The sequence below is a fragment of the Motacilla alba genome, chromosome 2 (genome assembly GCF_015832195.1).
Source record: "Motacilla alba alba isolate MOTALB_02 chromosome 2, Motacilla_alba_V1.0_pri, whole genome shotgun sequence".
In the NCBI taxonomy this organism is placed as follows: domain Eukaryota; kingdom Metazoa; phylum Chordata; class Aves; order Passeriformes; family Motacillidae; genus Motacilla; species Motacilla alba.
This window is the reverse complement of record NC_052017.1, coordinates 15549154-15563049: the sequence shown is the minus strand read 5'-3', so window position 1 is coordinate 15563049 and position 13896 is coordinate 15549154. Positions and strand designations below refer to the sequence as shown.

Below are 13896 nucleotides of genomic sequence, written 5' to 3'. Positions count from 1 at the left end.
ATGGCTGTAGACCATCAATGCATCTGACTTGACTCAAGTATAACATGGTGTGAAATTTTCAATAGGTCTTTGACCATTACCACTGAAAAAGACACACATCAGGCCAAGCAGGAAGCATGAGATTGTTGTTAAATAATGAAAAAGATTTAGAATTGTTTATATTTGCATTTCTAAGCCTTTCTACTTGCTTTTGCGCTTTCAGCCTTTTCTTTACAAGAAACAGAAATGTAACTTCAGAGGGTAGGGGGAAGAAAGACAAAGAAAATGCTCTGCTTTCAGGAGCCAGGCCTCTGAGAAATGCATCCAGAATCCCGAATCTTAAAAACCACAGCAACAGCAAGCACAGCACAAAACCCACTAACTTTCAGTGAGTCTTGTGGCATAAAATCCTTGGGCACCTATTAAATTCTAATTAATATCTCAAAACTCATTCCAGAATTTTAAGATTATTTTTTGCTACCTTCTTAGCTCTTATACAGGCCACAGCACAAGAATCTGAAGTTTACATTTTGAAATCCAGTAACACTGCACAACTACTTTAGTTAGTTTAAGGGGATTTGTGCTCTTGCTAATGAGATAATTTTAACTACAAGTTACACCATAGCTTCTCAATGTAACAATCCCAGTGCAACAGAGGGAGCATCAAGTAGCTCAAGCAGCTATTATTTATTTAAAAGACACTTAGATGTGGCACTTAGGGACATGGTTGAGTCGTGGGCTTGGCAGTTCTGGGTTAACGGTTGGACTTGACCTTCTGGGAGGTTCTTTCCAATTTAAATGGTTCTAAGACTTTTGATACCTCTTTAAAACATTTGGCTGTGCTCTCCCACCACACAACCAGAGGCAGAAGTTATTTGAAACAAAGGCAAGTTCTGTGTAAGGCAATATGCAAATCCTAATTTAAATCTGCAGTCAAGTTACACTTCCCAATGTTTGGCTGCTTCTGACTTTGCCAACACCTGAAACTATAAAATATTTATCAGCTAATCAAAGTCATCTTAGTGTCTGAGAACCAAGCCTCACTCCAGCTACATCAGTGTGGGAACACATGTAGTAATACATGGCATAGTAAACCATGAAAAACACCTTGTACTTAAAATTGTCATAGGTTAAGTTTCATACCTATTGAAGGAAGAACATACTTACATAAGTAACATATAACATGTATATGTAATATACATGCAATATAAGTAAAAACATACACTGCTTTATTATGGTTATCTAAAATAAGAAAAGGAACTTTAGACTGAACAAGTCTGAGACCAAAAATCCATGTTTTGGACAAGCAGCACTTGAGGCCAAGAAACTGCACACAGGAGTGAAGGTACTGAAGTATAAAAGGTCTGCAATGACAAGCAAACACAACATTTTGTTGCTCCTCTTTTCCTTACAATAGCTGCTTGCTTTTAGAATTTGCATTATGAAAAATTTCTGACAAAAAAAAAAAGTAAAGCTTGCAAGGAGCAGCTTTAGCTGCCTCCTCTGTGGAACTAGCTTTTCTTGAAGCAAATTATCCCATTTATTATAATTTAAAAGAATTTTTTTTTTTACTCAGACCAGTAATGATGTAGGAGGGAGCAAGAAAGAAAAAGAAGAAAAGAAAGAAAAGCCCCTTGCTACTCTTGGAGGCAACCCCATTTGATTCAGACCACGGCCAGCAGTTTGGTTCTTTTGCGCTTTTCCTTGTCTTTGATGGAGGCCAGTACCAGATACTGCCCTGCCCCAGGTTCTTTCTCTGCATTATCAGAAGTTTGCCCTTTCTTTGTCAGAAATGAAATGATGTGCTCTAATAAAACAGCGTCTGATCTGGAGGAACCACTCTGTCACCAAGACTTTGCTACGAGTAAATAAAAATGGAAACCTTTATGCAAACCAGCAGGACTTTAGCCAGCATGAAAATAACTGAGTTACTGTCCTTGTTCAAAAACTATTCGTGTTTGGTCACCCCAGACAGCAAGAAAACCAATTGTTGCCTAAAACATTGTAAAGGTCTGGGCAGACACTGTTGGTACCCAGAGACTTCACAGCATGCAGGCTTTTAATTGCCTCTCCTTCTTCTCTGCACACAAAGGTATCTGCAATGTTTATCTCTAGCACATCTTCATGGGGAATAGATTAGGTTGTAAAATAGAGCAGGACTGCAAAGAAAATTGCTGAATACATACAATGCCTTGACATAGCTTTTTCCAAGTAGCCTTATTGTGCCATACTCCACTCTATCTTAGCACATATTTATTAATTTGCAGTACAGATTGCACTCAGAGCTTTGAAGAAGACACAGCTGACCTATAACAGCTTCCTCAATGAGATCATTATCTGCAAGATCCAGCACTCTATTCCTTTTGCTCTAATTTCAAGTTATAATATTTTCTCAAACACAGAGCAAACATTTCTGAAACAAACTCACATCACTCTGAACACAGCCTTAATACAAATTAAATTACAGCGTGTTACAAAGACCTTTATCTGCAGAAGATTATATTATTTATACTCAATGACAAACAAAATAAACTTCTGTTATTTAATCTCCATAGCGTATCAGGGAAATTCCCATCCATCCACTGCTTTGACCTACATCCTTTTTTTAGGATGAAACTCAGATCAGGTGTCTGTTGTTTCTCTGGAATATAATATTATCATCCCATCCAATCATAACTTTTGGGGCACTGTCAAATTGAATGTAATTTCTTTATCATGCAAACAATTTTGCCAAGTGTGCCAGAACATGTCTGGACAATATCAAGATAGTGAAAGCATCTCTGACCCACCACATGTCAGAAGAGCAGAATGTTTCCGGTCAGCAGCTTGGGATAACTAAACACATGGTAAACAAGGAGCAAGGAAATAGAGGAAACAAAAGCTGTTGCAGGAGGAAGATGAGGATCATGCTACAAATGATGGCTTATGTGGAAGCAAAACTGTGAAGAGTACTGAAAAAACAGGGTACACAACCTCATGCAATGTGGTAACCTCATGTTTGTGTCCAACCTGCTCAAATTGTCTTTTCTAATGGCAGATAATACTGAAGTATTAGACAGCTTTCCACCAAGAACTCTATACTTACAAAAATGCTGAGTATATTTATATATACATTTTAATGTATATGTGAGTATACATACACACACACACACACACACATATATATATATATGATGTATGAATACTGCTGTCGAGTGCCACCTGTCCTAGGTTCTTAACTTGAACTCATACAGCCAACTTGTTTTCACTATAGAAGAGCCCCCTCCACCCAGATATCTAGAGTTCCTCCCCTGCTATACTACTTCAATCCATTAACCCAAAGCAATTGCCTCACAGCCGGCTGCTGTTATATGTGCTCTGCATGCTGTTATAGATGGACTAGAATTCAGACCTCCCACTACCTTTAAGCATCAAGGAGCCTCCATGCCTAAAAAACCCGGTGGTCTTACATGGACTAGTATAAGGTAATAAGCAGCCTGATAAAACAATAGGGTCTATAAAGAAAAGGTACCTGAAAAAGGCTAGGCTTTGAAAGGTAATTAATTAGCAACTACCATTAAAGGCTCTTTCTGTTCCTCTGCCCCACCTCCTACAGGTCCCAAAGCAGGGGCTTTATCGGAACCCAGGATGTCTCTCCGACATTCCTGGATGTTCCGGGCCCTGGCCAGGGGGGTCGGAGATCCGGGCATGCAGTCAAGGACCCCTGTGGCCCTGAGCCTGACCCATGGAACAATTTGCCAACCTTACATGAAGAATTAAAAGACACAAGTTTAAATAACACAGTAGTAATAATCATAGGGTGAAGGAAAAAGTTTTTAAGATTTTGTACGTGGGGGTTTTGGGCTCTGTACATGGGGGTCTGGAGTTTTGTACAGGGGGGTCTGGAGTTTTGTACAGGGGGGTCAGGAGCTCCAAGATGGAGGGATTTGGGTGTGCCCTGCCCTTCTTCTTTCTTCTTCCTAACCTCCATGTTCTGAGTGATGTTGGCACTCACAGATTGGTTTAGAGTAGAAAGTCACTGTCTAACATAAGTGATAGGTATTGGGACAAAACTGTAAATATCAAAGACGTAGATTATAGTACAAAAGACAACACCAGCCCCGTGGGAGGGCAGTGTGCCTCTGGCTGGCCTGCTGAGCAGACCTCGGCAGTTCAGGAGGAAAATATTTTAGGTAACATTCAATAAACAACCTTGAGACCAATGGCTGAAGACTCCCGAGTCTTTCTTCGACAGCTGGGTTGGGAAAAAAGACTTTTCCACCTTTTGGGGTCACCCTGACCTGGGGGAGACCCCACAGGGCTTGAAAAGAGCAGGTCTGGAAAGTGAAAGCGGCTGCTCAGGAGCTGGGATATCTTGTCATGCAGGGTCTATCTACGCAGAAAGGAGTAACGCATTTAAACATCGTCATCAAGCTGCATGCAATGTGGAGGAAGCAACAGCAAAAAAGTGTGCCTCTGATCAGTTACATATATCCCTACCCCCAACACACAGGTTGAGAATGCATAATCCTGTCTGTTTATGTCAAAACACCAAACAGGACATGAATCCCTGGGAACCAGTCCAAGTCAGAGCATTCAATTAAGGCTGAAAAAGCAAAGCCTCTATTCCCAGATCTGTCCCTTATTTGGGGCAGATTACTACTGAGTGTCACTGTCAATCAAGGGGATAAAGATATTAACATTTTCTGTGAGGTACTATGTGATCAATTCATTGGAAGCTCTTGTTTATATATCCTATATAAATATATGTATTTATAGATGCGTCATTTCTAAACACTTTTAAAAACAAAACCAGCATGGCATAAAACCAAATTTTGTTTCAGTTAAATGGCTGCTGTACAGGTGGTTTCCTTCTGACATTCTCAAAGAAAACATTCTCACATGCACACCATGAATGTGTATGGCAGAGTGCCACGGGAGGCCTCAGTGGAATACTTCATTAAAAAGCAAACAAACAAAAAACCGAAAGCACATTCCAAACCGAGCAAGCAACACTTCATGCAAATCAATTAAACTAAGAGCTGCCACAAAGTTTGCAACTTGACTGAAGGATTAAGACTGCATTTGACCAAGAACTTGGTGTACTACACAGTGAGTACCAACAACTTACGGGCTTGTGGGCTTCCGTGGAACTTGGGCATCTGTATTTTTAGTCACAGGTATTTGAACTTGAACAACCTGAATCTAAAGCAAGAATACTTTGGGCTTCAGAGAAAAACACTAAAATGTACAGGATTTTAAATAAATATTCTTCTAATGGAATCATGTCACTAAGTCATGTATCACTAAGATGCAGAATTCCCTGAGTTTCAAGAACAGATCACACTTTTCTCACAAGTCCAGTGACTCCAGAGTGTATCAGATTTCCTAAGTGTGTCCAAAGGGCCAACTGCTTCTTGGCAGGGGAAAACAACCCTCACTGAGCCCAGTTCTGCAGCAGCTGCACTGCTTCCAGCTGTACCTGAGCTCCTGCCTGTAAAGATAACCTGGCTGCAATCGGGTACCACATTCCTCGTGACTGACAGCATGGACTGGGTTTTTTTTTTTTCAGCTTGCTTCAGTCGACTTTACAACGAGGCTAACAAGGATGCTCCTCTCCTTCCAGATGGTGGTCTCTACTAAAAAGGCAGCTCATCTTCTGCCCCGTGTTCCCTGGAATGGAGTATCCATTCCATTCATGCTAGCAACAACACTTGAGGAAGATTCAGTATTTAACAAAAAGTACCTTGGATTCATGAGTTACAGCAATTAATCTCACTTACTACAGGCAGTGAGCAGCACAAACGTCTAGCAGGATTTCTGTTACTGAAAAACTGCAAAACCATTTAAGAATTACTGCCAGTTTTTTGTTTTAAACACCTGACAGTGTATGATTCATCCCTGAATACTAACTACATTAAAAACATTCAAAAAATAAACTCTCTCATGCTGAAATTCAACTTAAAGTGCTCTTACTGTATAAGGAAAAAGAGGTTTTAAAAAAGTGTAAGCTTGAAGAATATGAAGAGGATTTTGTGTCAGGAACTGACAGACATGCCTGATCCTGATCAGAACCAGTATCCAAGTTGTATCAACTTTCAATAATCATATAACAACAACAAATAGTACTTTGATCTAATTCTGAATACAGAGATTTGAAAGTCTTTAGGAAAGAAATATCATACTTTTTACTATTTTCAACTAAATCAACTATATGTTTTTTAAAAAAATGTAAATTACAAATCCATCATGGACTATGATGTAAATAATTTTCTAGAAGTGTTCCTGTATATCCCACATCAATGGAAAACCTCAAGCCAATTATGGGAGCTCTGACTGAAGTAAGAGAACCTACACACATGAAGCTCAAAAAATAACACCTGTGAAGATTTAACTTTAAAATGCTCTGTGACCAGTCTACCAGGCTTCATAAATTTAAACATTTTTCAAAGTAGGTATTAAAAATTGTTCAGCCTCTTTGTTTTATAGTCTCTAACACTCCTGTGGTCTTGATATAGGCTGGCCAGGAAGCTGCATGCCTACGTCACACATGATAGCTAACAAGAACCCTCAACACTGTTCTAAATCCTTCAGGACCAAGCACACACACTCTGTGCACGAGTGCTGCTAAGGCCAGGAGAAGCCGCCCCACGAAATTTCACAGGCCCTGAAGTGAGATGTGAGAGAAACAAGCTCCCATCACAATCAGTGGAATCACAATCAACCTCAACTCCAGAGCATGACTGCCAGGACTTTATTCAAATGCCTTTTCCTGAACATGATCTCTGCCAACACGTGCTTGTTTTTCTCTACTATGGATAAATCCTTTTCTAAAACATTTTCCCCATTTGTGACATTCAAATTAAGCATACTTACAAACATTATCAGCTTTGCATCGGGTCACAAACAATGGGCGTGCTATGATCAAAATGCACATATTTTATCCTGTTATTTTCCATTGTGCTGCTACATAAGATACCCAAGTTTGTACTAAAATTTACAAATTTCCTGTAGTAATTCCTGCAGCATATCCACAGTCTTGCACAAATAGGCAAAAAACCCTGCAAAGTGCTCCACTCCCCAAGATCTTGTAAAACTACTTTTCAAAACCACTACAGAATGGACGTGTTCTCCTAGTCTCAATTCTACTAACACCTTATTTTTGTCAATATGCACTACAACACTGCACTACTCTTCACACAAACCCCACAGGCTAGAGCTATGAACGACCATACAGCTCCCTGTTCTGCAAGCTTGAACCTCTCTGTGTTTCATCAACGCCTAACGTGCAAGTAGCTGGATTTTACAGCTAGACCGTGAACCAAACTTCATCTGAAACCAACTGAGGTAGACAATCATCAAGGACTACTCTGGGGCACCTAATGAAATCCCCGACAGTAAGGGGCAAAGAACAAAAAACCCATCCCAAGTTTAAAAAAGGCATAGAACAGACACCCAAGAAGTGGCCATGGTGTCTGACTCCACCCCAGTAAAACAAGACACTGACAAAGCGATTGGTGCACAAATTTACCAAAGGCTAGTCTGTCCTTCACCCAAAAGAGAAAAAATATTTACATCTATATTTAAAAAGACACACATACATTAAAGCTGGAAGAGCACTCTGATTTTAGGAAAATTTGCCTACTCATCCATTAAGAAAACCACCAATACATACACAAATAAATCAACACTGAAGTCTTTATTAATAATTCTTTGCTCATTCCTGAAAAGGAAGAAATTAAAAAAGAAAATAAATTATAAAAAAAAGAACTGTTTTGTCTACTTCTTGCATAAAACTGCAAGAATTTAGGATCTGCTCAAAGTTAAGGCAACTGCCACAAGCTACACCTTATGACTCAAATCTCTCCTAACCAGCAAAATCATCTAAGGAGTAATAGACACTGGTGTTCTGCACAAGACTCATCTGTAGGATGAATTAACTGTAGACATTTAATCCTTCGGCTAACAATCCTCTGAATGTTCTTGTTACAGAATTGCCAGGTCAGCTTAATCCACTTACTCGATGTGGAGTGGAACACACTTGTACCCCAAGACCTAGATGGAAATGATTCTCAATTCTGAAACAGCAATCCAAGGTCCAGTCGCCTGGGTTTAGACTACAGCTTGCTCCATTGTTTAAATGTACAGTTCTTTGGTTATTTGAAGATGCCTAGTATTCCTGGTCTGAAGAATTCCTAGCACAAGGAAACAAATCTCTTGCATTCATCAAAACCCAAAAACCTGCCAATCTTCTGCCTAAACTCTCCAAGGTCAATCTGACATACAGACTACACCAAGTACACACAGAACTGGAGGTTCTTTATAGAACCCGAGCAATTCCCTGAAGACTGTTCACAGGAGAGCAACCAGGACAAGAAACAACATCCTGTGTGAGCCTGGCAGCACACTTACCCAGCAAACAGGAGGCTGATTCCACAGCCTCCTGCTGGAGCAGAAAGAAATAAAAGACAGAAAGAGAAAACAAAACACAGATTGCCTCTTTCGCTGACCATCCGTGGGCTTAAAGGAAGGCAGAGAATGTCCAGAGTTCAGATGAAGCTCAGATGGTTTCTAGAATTTGATTTATTGGGTAGCAAGAACTGTAGGCAGTAGCTCAGTACAAGTACACTTAGAGCTGACAGAAATTAGGAGAAATTTCACCTCTCTATCCCACCCCCTCATGCTGCAGTCTTCCCTAACCGGGACTTCACATCCATACCTTCTCTTTATTCCTACCCTTACAATTAGGGTGAACCCCTAGTCCACTCACCTCCCTTTCTGTAAGGTGATTAACAGAAACTGGATGTGAGAGGCACCAGAACTGCAGGGTAAGCACCTTTGAAAAGAGACAGTAAAGGGGTGTGAATGGCTGCTGGCATAAGCACTTCACCCAGTGGTTCCTATCATCACTTCCACACAGAAAATTACTTCCACTTCAACATACCACCCACAAGCAGCTTCTTTGGTAACTGCCAAAATCTCTTCAGTTTACTTGCACGGAGTCAACAGTCAAATGTTTTGAAAAAACTGTTGATCATTGGTGTGTTAAGTGCTGGGCACATTTTCAAGAAGCATTGCTATTATAGCAGGGAATCATCAGATCTCTTCCAGTTATGTTCTGTTATTTGGAAGCCAGGTAAAGTTGCCTTTACATAAATTCAGGACTTTAGACAACTGATCTAGATGCATTTCACTAAACCTCTGAATGAGGCACAGGTAAGAGTTTCAAAAACTGTCTCCTCACACACTAAATAAGATACAGAACACCCAACACAGCAGTTTAGATTAGGAACCCAACTTTTGTCAGTACGGCTCCTAGACTGTAAGCACTCCAGTAAAGCACCGAGTCAAACTCAGAGAGTCATAAAATTCAATATAAAAATTAAATTAGGAATAAGTATGATACTTTGAACTCATGACCTGCCTTATTCCAGGTAAATTTCTGTTTCAGGCTATCCCTGCAGAGCTGCTGCCATCTGCAAATTATCACTTCTTTTCCAGCAATACTTTGGACCAACTTAGTCTACATGTCTTCTGAACAAAGTGGAGTTGTTTAACAAAAGCTATTCACGTCAAGATTTATAGTGTCTGAAAAAGCAGTGGAAAAGGTTACCACTTCAATAAAAGGGTTCATTTAGGTAAATAAACAATATAATGCTAAACACTATTTCTGAGTAGCAACTCTACAGGTGCACGATGACTGCTACACTAGGGAGTTATTATAAAAAGAGGCAGGCCCTAGAGATCTATTATTTCTCTCCACTTTTAAATGTGAATTTAAATGGAAATTTTAGATTGGGATCACTGAATGGAATTCTAGCAACATTTCAACTTTTTATTTGAATATTGGGAGGCCCCTGTATGTGCATAAGCACTCGTCAACAGTTACATTTTTCCCTTAGTTTTTTTAGTAAAAAAAAAAGAAAAAAAATCAACCATCTCCAGTTATTTAGTTTTGACACAGCTACAACTAGACATAATAATGGCTGTGAAGTAGATTTCTTTAAAGTCTTAGAAGGCTTCTCTTAAAGCTTCTTTAGTTTTATCAGCTTCAGTAGAACAAGAAGCATTATTTATGATTACTCGAAGGCAAACAAACCTATAATTATTGTGTGAGACCAATTGTAGAAATTAACTGTACTGGTCTCTATAAATGAGCCTTCTATGACACAAATTGTTTTTCACAATTTCGACTTCCAATGCAGCTAATAAGAAGCAGCAGCTTACATTTGAAACTCAAAGTTCTTGCTCTTCAGTTAGTACTTTCCCGAATCGTCCTATTTCTTGTAAATCAGTTACTACTATGAGTCTAAGGGCAGACAGAATGTCATAAAATGTCCAGTCAAATAAATCACTTTTTTGCTACTAAAAATAGCAAAATGTTCATGTTTCCCTTCAACACAAACAAGGTGGTCCTGAGTGCTGCAGTACAACAGCACTGCCCCTGAGACAGTGTACTTTTATCACCTCTGCGTTACCCACTGGGAATTCTCCAGAGGGAAGCCCCTGGAAGTGCAACACAAGTAAACTGTGATTAGCTCAGTCACACTCATCCCTGATGTAGCTTGGCAACCAGAAGAACATAAAATTTGCTCCCTATTATTGATGACGAGCTATTACCAAAACTATTCACATCTCCATTCCCTCTATATGTGCACCTGACAGACACACCACTATCAAGTCAGGAGATTTCAATTGCACTTCTTCCAATTTAATTAATTGGTATTGAATGAAGATTTGACAAGACACAGTTTAAAAAGTTACTATTGTAACACACAAATAAATTGTTCAAAATCCATGTATACATGCACACACTGCTGAAAGAGATTTCTGCAGAATAGAGAGGTTCAGCAGAAACAAAAAATAGCATTAAACTGAAATTTATGCCATGCTGTTATGTCATCCCTGATCTCTAAACTAAGTTCTATTTTAATGCCCTCTATAAGAATGGCTGACAGCTGTAAACCACTTCTCATTTTCTTCTTTCACCTTTCACTCGTATTTTTTTTCACATCATTTCAGGATGTTCACTATTCTCCACAATCTTACTACAATTATTTATCAGAACAGTATAGAGCTAAAAGGCACTAAAAAGGCTTCCAGACATTCTATTACTGGCTTTTAGCCAGGATTATTTTCTTTGGTCTTGTATTTAGCTCTGTATTTTTAACTGGACCCCAGTGGTTTTTCAGGACTTCTATTTGCTACTGATATGTTTTTTTACCCCAAGTAAATTCCTGGTCCAAGCCTTTATGGTGTAGGTGTCTTTGCACTTGCACCAAACCTTTCGCTGTAGCACACCTCCTTTCTAAACAAGACTTTGAAGAATAGCCTCAGAAGATGCACGAACCACATACAGTGCTAAATTTTAAGCCTCCATGGCCTGCATTACTCCTGACTTCTCACCTTATTGCTCTACTATTCAAGGAGGCAATTCTTGTAAACGGGGCTTTGTGCATGCAGCAGACAGAACTCCAAGCTCCTAGAGGAAGCTGAATAGCTCATTTCTACTTGGTCCCAACAGTAAAGCCTGAGCATTTGCAAAGTGAAAAGAAGCAGCATCTGATTGACTTGCATCCACTAGTTTTCAAAGAATCATTTACTGGGAGCCACCTGAAGTCAACCAATAAAACATGCCTTTTTTCTAAGCCTTGAAGCCTAATGATGTCAAAACTGACAGTCTCCCATCTGCCTCAACCACCTATCAGCTATTTTTTGTAGTGTTCAATTAAGTAGATTTTTAAAGCAAAACAGTAACTTTATTTAATCTATTTTCTAGTGCATTTGAAAATAATAAAACATACAGAAAGACTGGAAGAAAATCCCTGTCTGCTTATACTGTGGCTGTAAGGTTCTGTGGCTGACCACATTTCTCACCTAGTGGAATTTTAGCACTGCAGAGTCCAAACATTTGACTGTTTCACGTTACATTGGTTTTCAGATCTGGTGAATGCTTTAAGCTTCCCACTTCCTTCTTCAGGACATTAAGTAAAGTTCTAGAGCTATCCAAAATCTTCATGTAAGCAGCTTCAGTTTCAGCAAGTATTTTATCAAGCTCATTCCGTGAAGCCACTTTTTGGGCCAGGTTTTCACATACACACTCCAGCTGTTCACTGAGGACTTGGATTTCATGCTGGAGTTTATTCTTTTCCTCTTCTGCTTGCTGGATTTGTTTGTTCAGTTCTTCTTTTTGCATACATAAATCTTCAATGCATTTCACTAGTTCATTATTGTAACCCTGAAGAACAGCTCCCTGCTGAGTCATCCTGCATTCACTCCCTGAAGTCCCCTTTCAGCAATGGCCTTCTGCACGCAAATTAAAGGAAAACAAACAAAGAAACAGAAAACAAATCTGTAAGATGCTGCCGTGAATGATGCTTCAGTAGCACAGATGGAGCCACCGGACAAGGTGCTCTATTTAAGGTTAACATGCCTATTCTCACATGCGCCACATCTCTTCCCTTTTCAGGAGGGGAACAGGAGAATATTTGGCAAATGCTCTTAAATCTTTACTAAAAACTGCTGGCCCCTATGACACTGTCATGGTAACAGTATCGAAGTATTTATGACATTTTTCATAATACCTTTATACAATCCTGAATATAGCATCCAATCCTGGATGCTTTGTACCTCAAACTTCGAGGACCTGGTCAGAAATAAGCAAAAATCACAGAATCACAGAATAGTTAGGGTTGGAAGGGACTTCTGGAGATCATCCAATCCACCCCCTGGCAAGACAAGGTCACCTGGAGCATGCAAGTGGGATTTGAATGTCTCCGCAGAGGAAGACTCCGCGCCCTTCCCGGGCAGCCTAATCCAGTGCTCTTCCACCCCCAACACGAGGAAGTTCTTCCTCACTCTGAGGTGAAACTTCTTGTGTTTTAGTTTACGTCCATTACTCGCCGTCCTGTCACCGGGCACCACCCTGAAGGGCTCAGCAGGCGCTGACAACACCAGGGAACCTTCCCGACACAGCGAGCGCCCGGAGCTTCCCAACACTGGGGTGACGCGGATCGCGTGTGCCGGGACCGCGCCGTGTGCCGCCCCTCGGAGGCACGGCGGGGCCGAGGCCCGAGCCGCGCGGCCGCCGACCCAGGGACATTTTAACACCCTCCGCGCCGCAGAGCGCGGCCCCGCGGAACACGCGCCGCGCACAAAATGGCTCCTGCCTGCACATCGAGTGCCCGGGCGGAAGGGGAGGAGGGGGTAGGTAAGAGGAGACCGTCCCATTCCTAGCTCCCCTCCCGCAATTCCCCCTGTTGCCCCCACCTGCCTGGCAGGATCGCGATTCCTCCCCACCGAGGGAGCGGCTCTGCCACCGAGGCCGCGCTGCCCTCGGCTATCCGGCCCCGTTCGCCCGCCAACGACCGCGCCGGCCCGTGAGGGGTCACGGAAATACCCGAGCGCTTCCGAACGCGGCGCCGCCCTGACGGCCGCGCGGAAACGTCTCTCCGGAAAAACGCGATGTTTTCCGAAGACAGGTAGCGCTCGCAAGAGTGGGCCGAGGCGGGAGGGGCAGGGAGGGCCGAGCGTTACGGAAGCAGCCGATGTTTGCCGAAGGGAGGGACTGAAGGGCGTCGCGCTTTGGCGGAGGCGGCCGATGCTTGCCGAAGGGAGGGACTGAGGGGCGTCGGGCTCGGCGGACGCAGCCGATGTTTACCGAAGGCAGAGTCGCCCGAGAGCAAAGGGGACAGAGGGGACGGAGCGCGTCGGAAAGAGCCGGAAAGAGCCGACGTTGACCGAGCGCGGCGTCGCCCGAGTTCCCCGGATGTAGTTGGAGCGGCGGCGGCGGGCGCGGCGGGGGGAGGCGGTGGCCGAGTCGGTGCTCCCGGTGTGTCTCAGCGCGCGCGGGGCCGAGCTGCCAGCGTCTCCCCTCTCGAGGCGATGGGCCCGTGAGCGCCGCTCCAGCCGAGCTGCCCGAGCCGCCCCCTTCCCCCG

At 42.1% G+C, this 13896-nt stretch overlaps 2 protein-coding genes across 7 annotated transcripts in view; one reads left to right on the top strand and one right to left on the bottom strand.

Moving 5' to 3' along the window:
• Positions 1–10639: 10639 nt before the first annotated feature.
• On the bottom strand, positions 10640–13365 carry LOC119711595 (Sjoegren syndrome nuclear autoantigen 1 homolog). Of its 5 annotated transcripts, none has more exons than XM_038161974.1 (2): positions 13228–13365; positions 10640–12264 (listed from the first exon to the last, which is right to left on the bottom strand). In XM_038161974.1, the coding sequence occupies exon 2, from the start codon at positions 12221–12223 to the stop codon at positions 11879–11881; it is 345 nt and encodes a 114-aa protein (XP_038017902.1). In that variant the 5' UTR covers positions 12224–12264; positions 13228–13365; the 3' UTR covers positions 10640–11878. The 5 variants fall into 5 exon arrangements, with proteins under 5 accessions (XP_038017902.1, XP_038017911.1, XP_038017937.1 ...); XM_038161983.1 differs by having other exon boundaries at positions 13232–13364; XM_038162009.1 differs by having other exon boundaries at positions 10640–12261; positions 13232–13362.
• The window catches only part of WAC (WW domain containing adaptor with coiled-coil), a 58331-nt gene continuing 57468 nt past the window's right edge, over positions 13034–13896 (top strand). Inside the window, exon 1 of one of the 2 annotated variants that reach the window (XM_038161956.1) lies at positions 13034–13164. Coding sequence is in view for 1 of the 2 variants with exons in the window: in XM_038161947.1 (XP_038017875.1) it covers positions 13423–13439 (17 nt within the window). In the remaining variant the exon portion in view is untranslated. Of the gene's footprint in view, positions 13165–13302; positions 13440–13896 lie in introns of those variants that run through there. The other variant, XM_038161947.1, reaches the window with a different exon arrangement.

What these genes read in the sequence shown, in the direction of transcription:
- LOC119711595 (XM_038161974.1), bottom strand. Translation starts at nt 12,223, where the DNA reads ATGACTCAGCAGGGAGCTGTTCTTCAGGGTTACAATAATGAACTAGTG.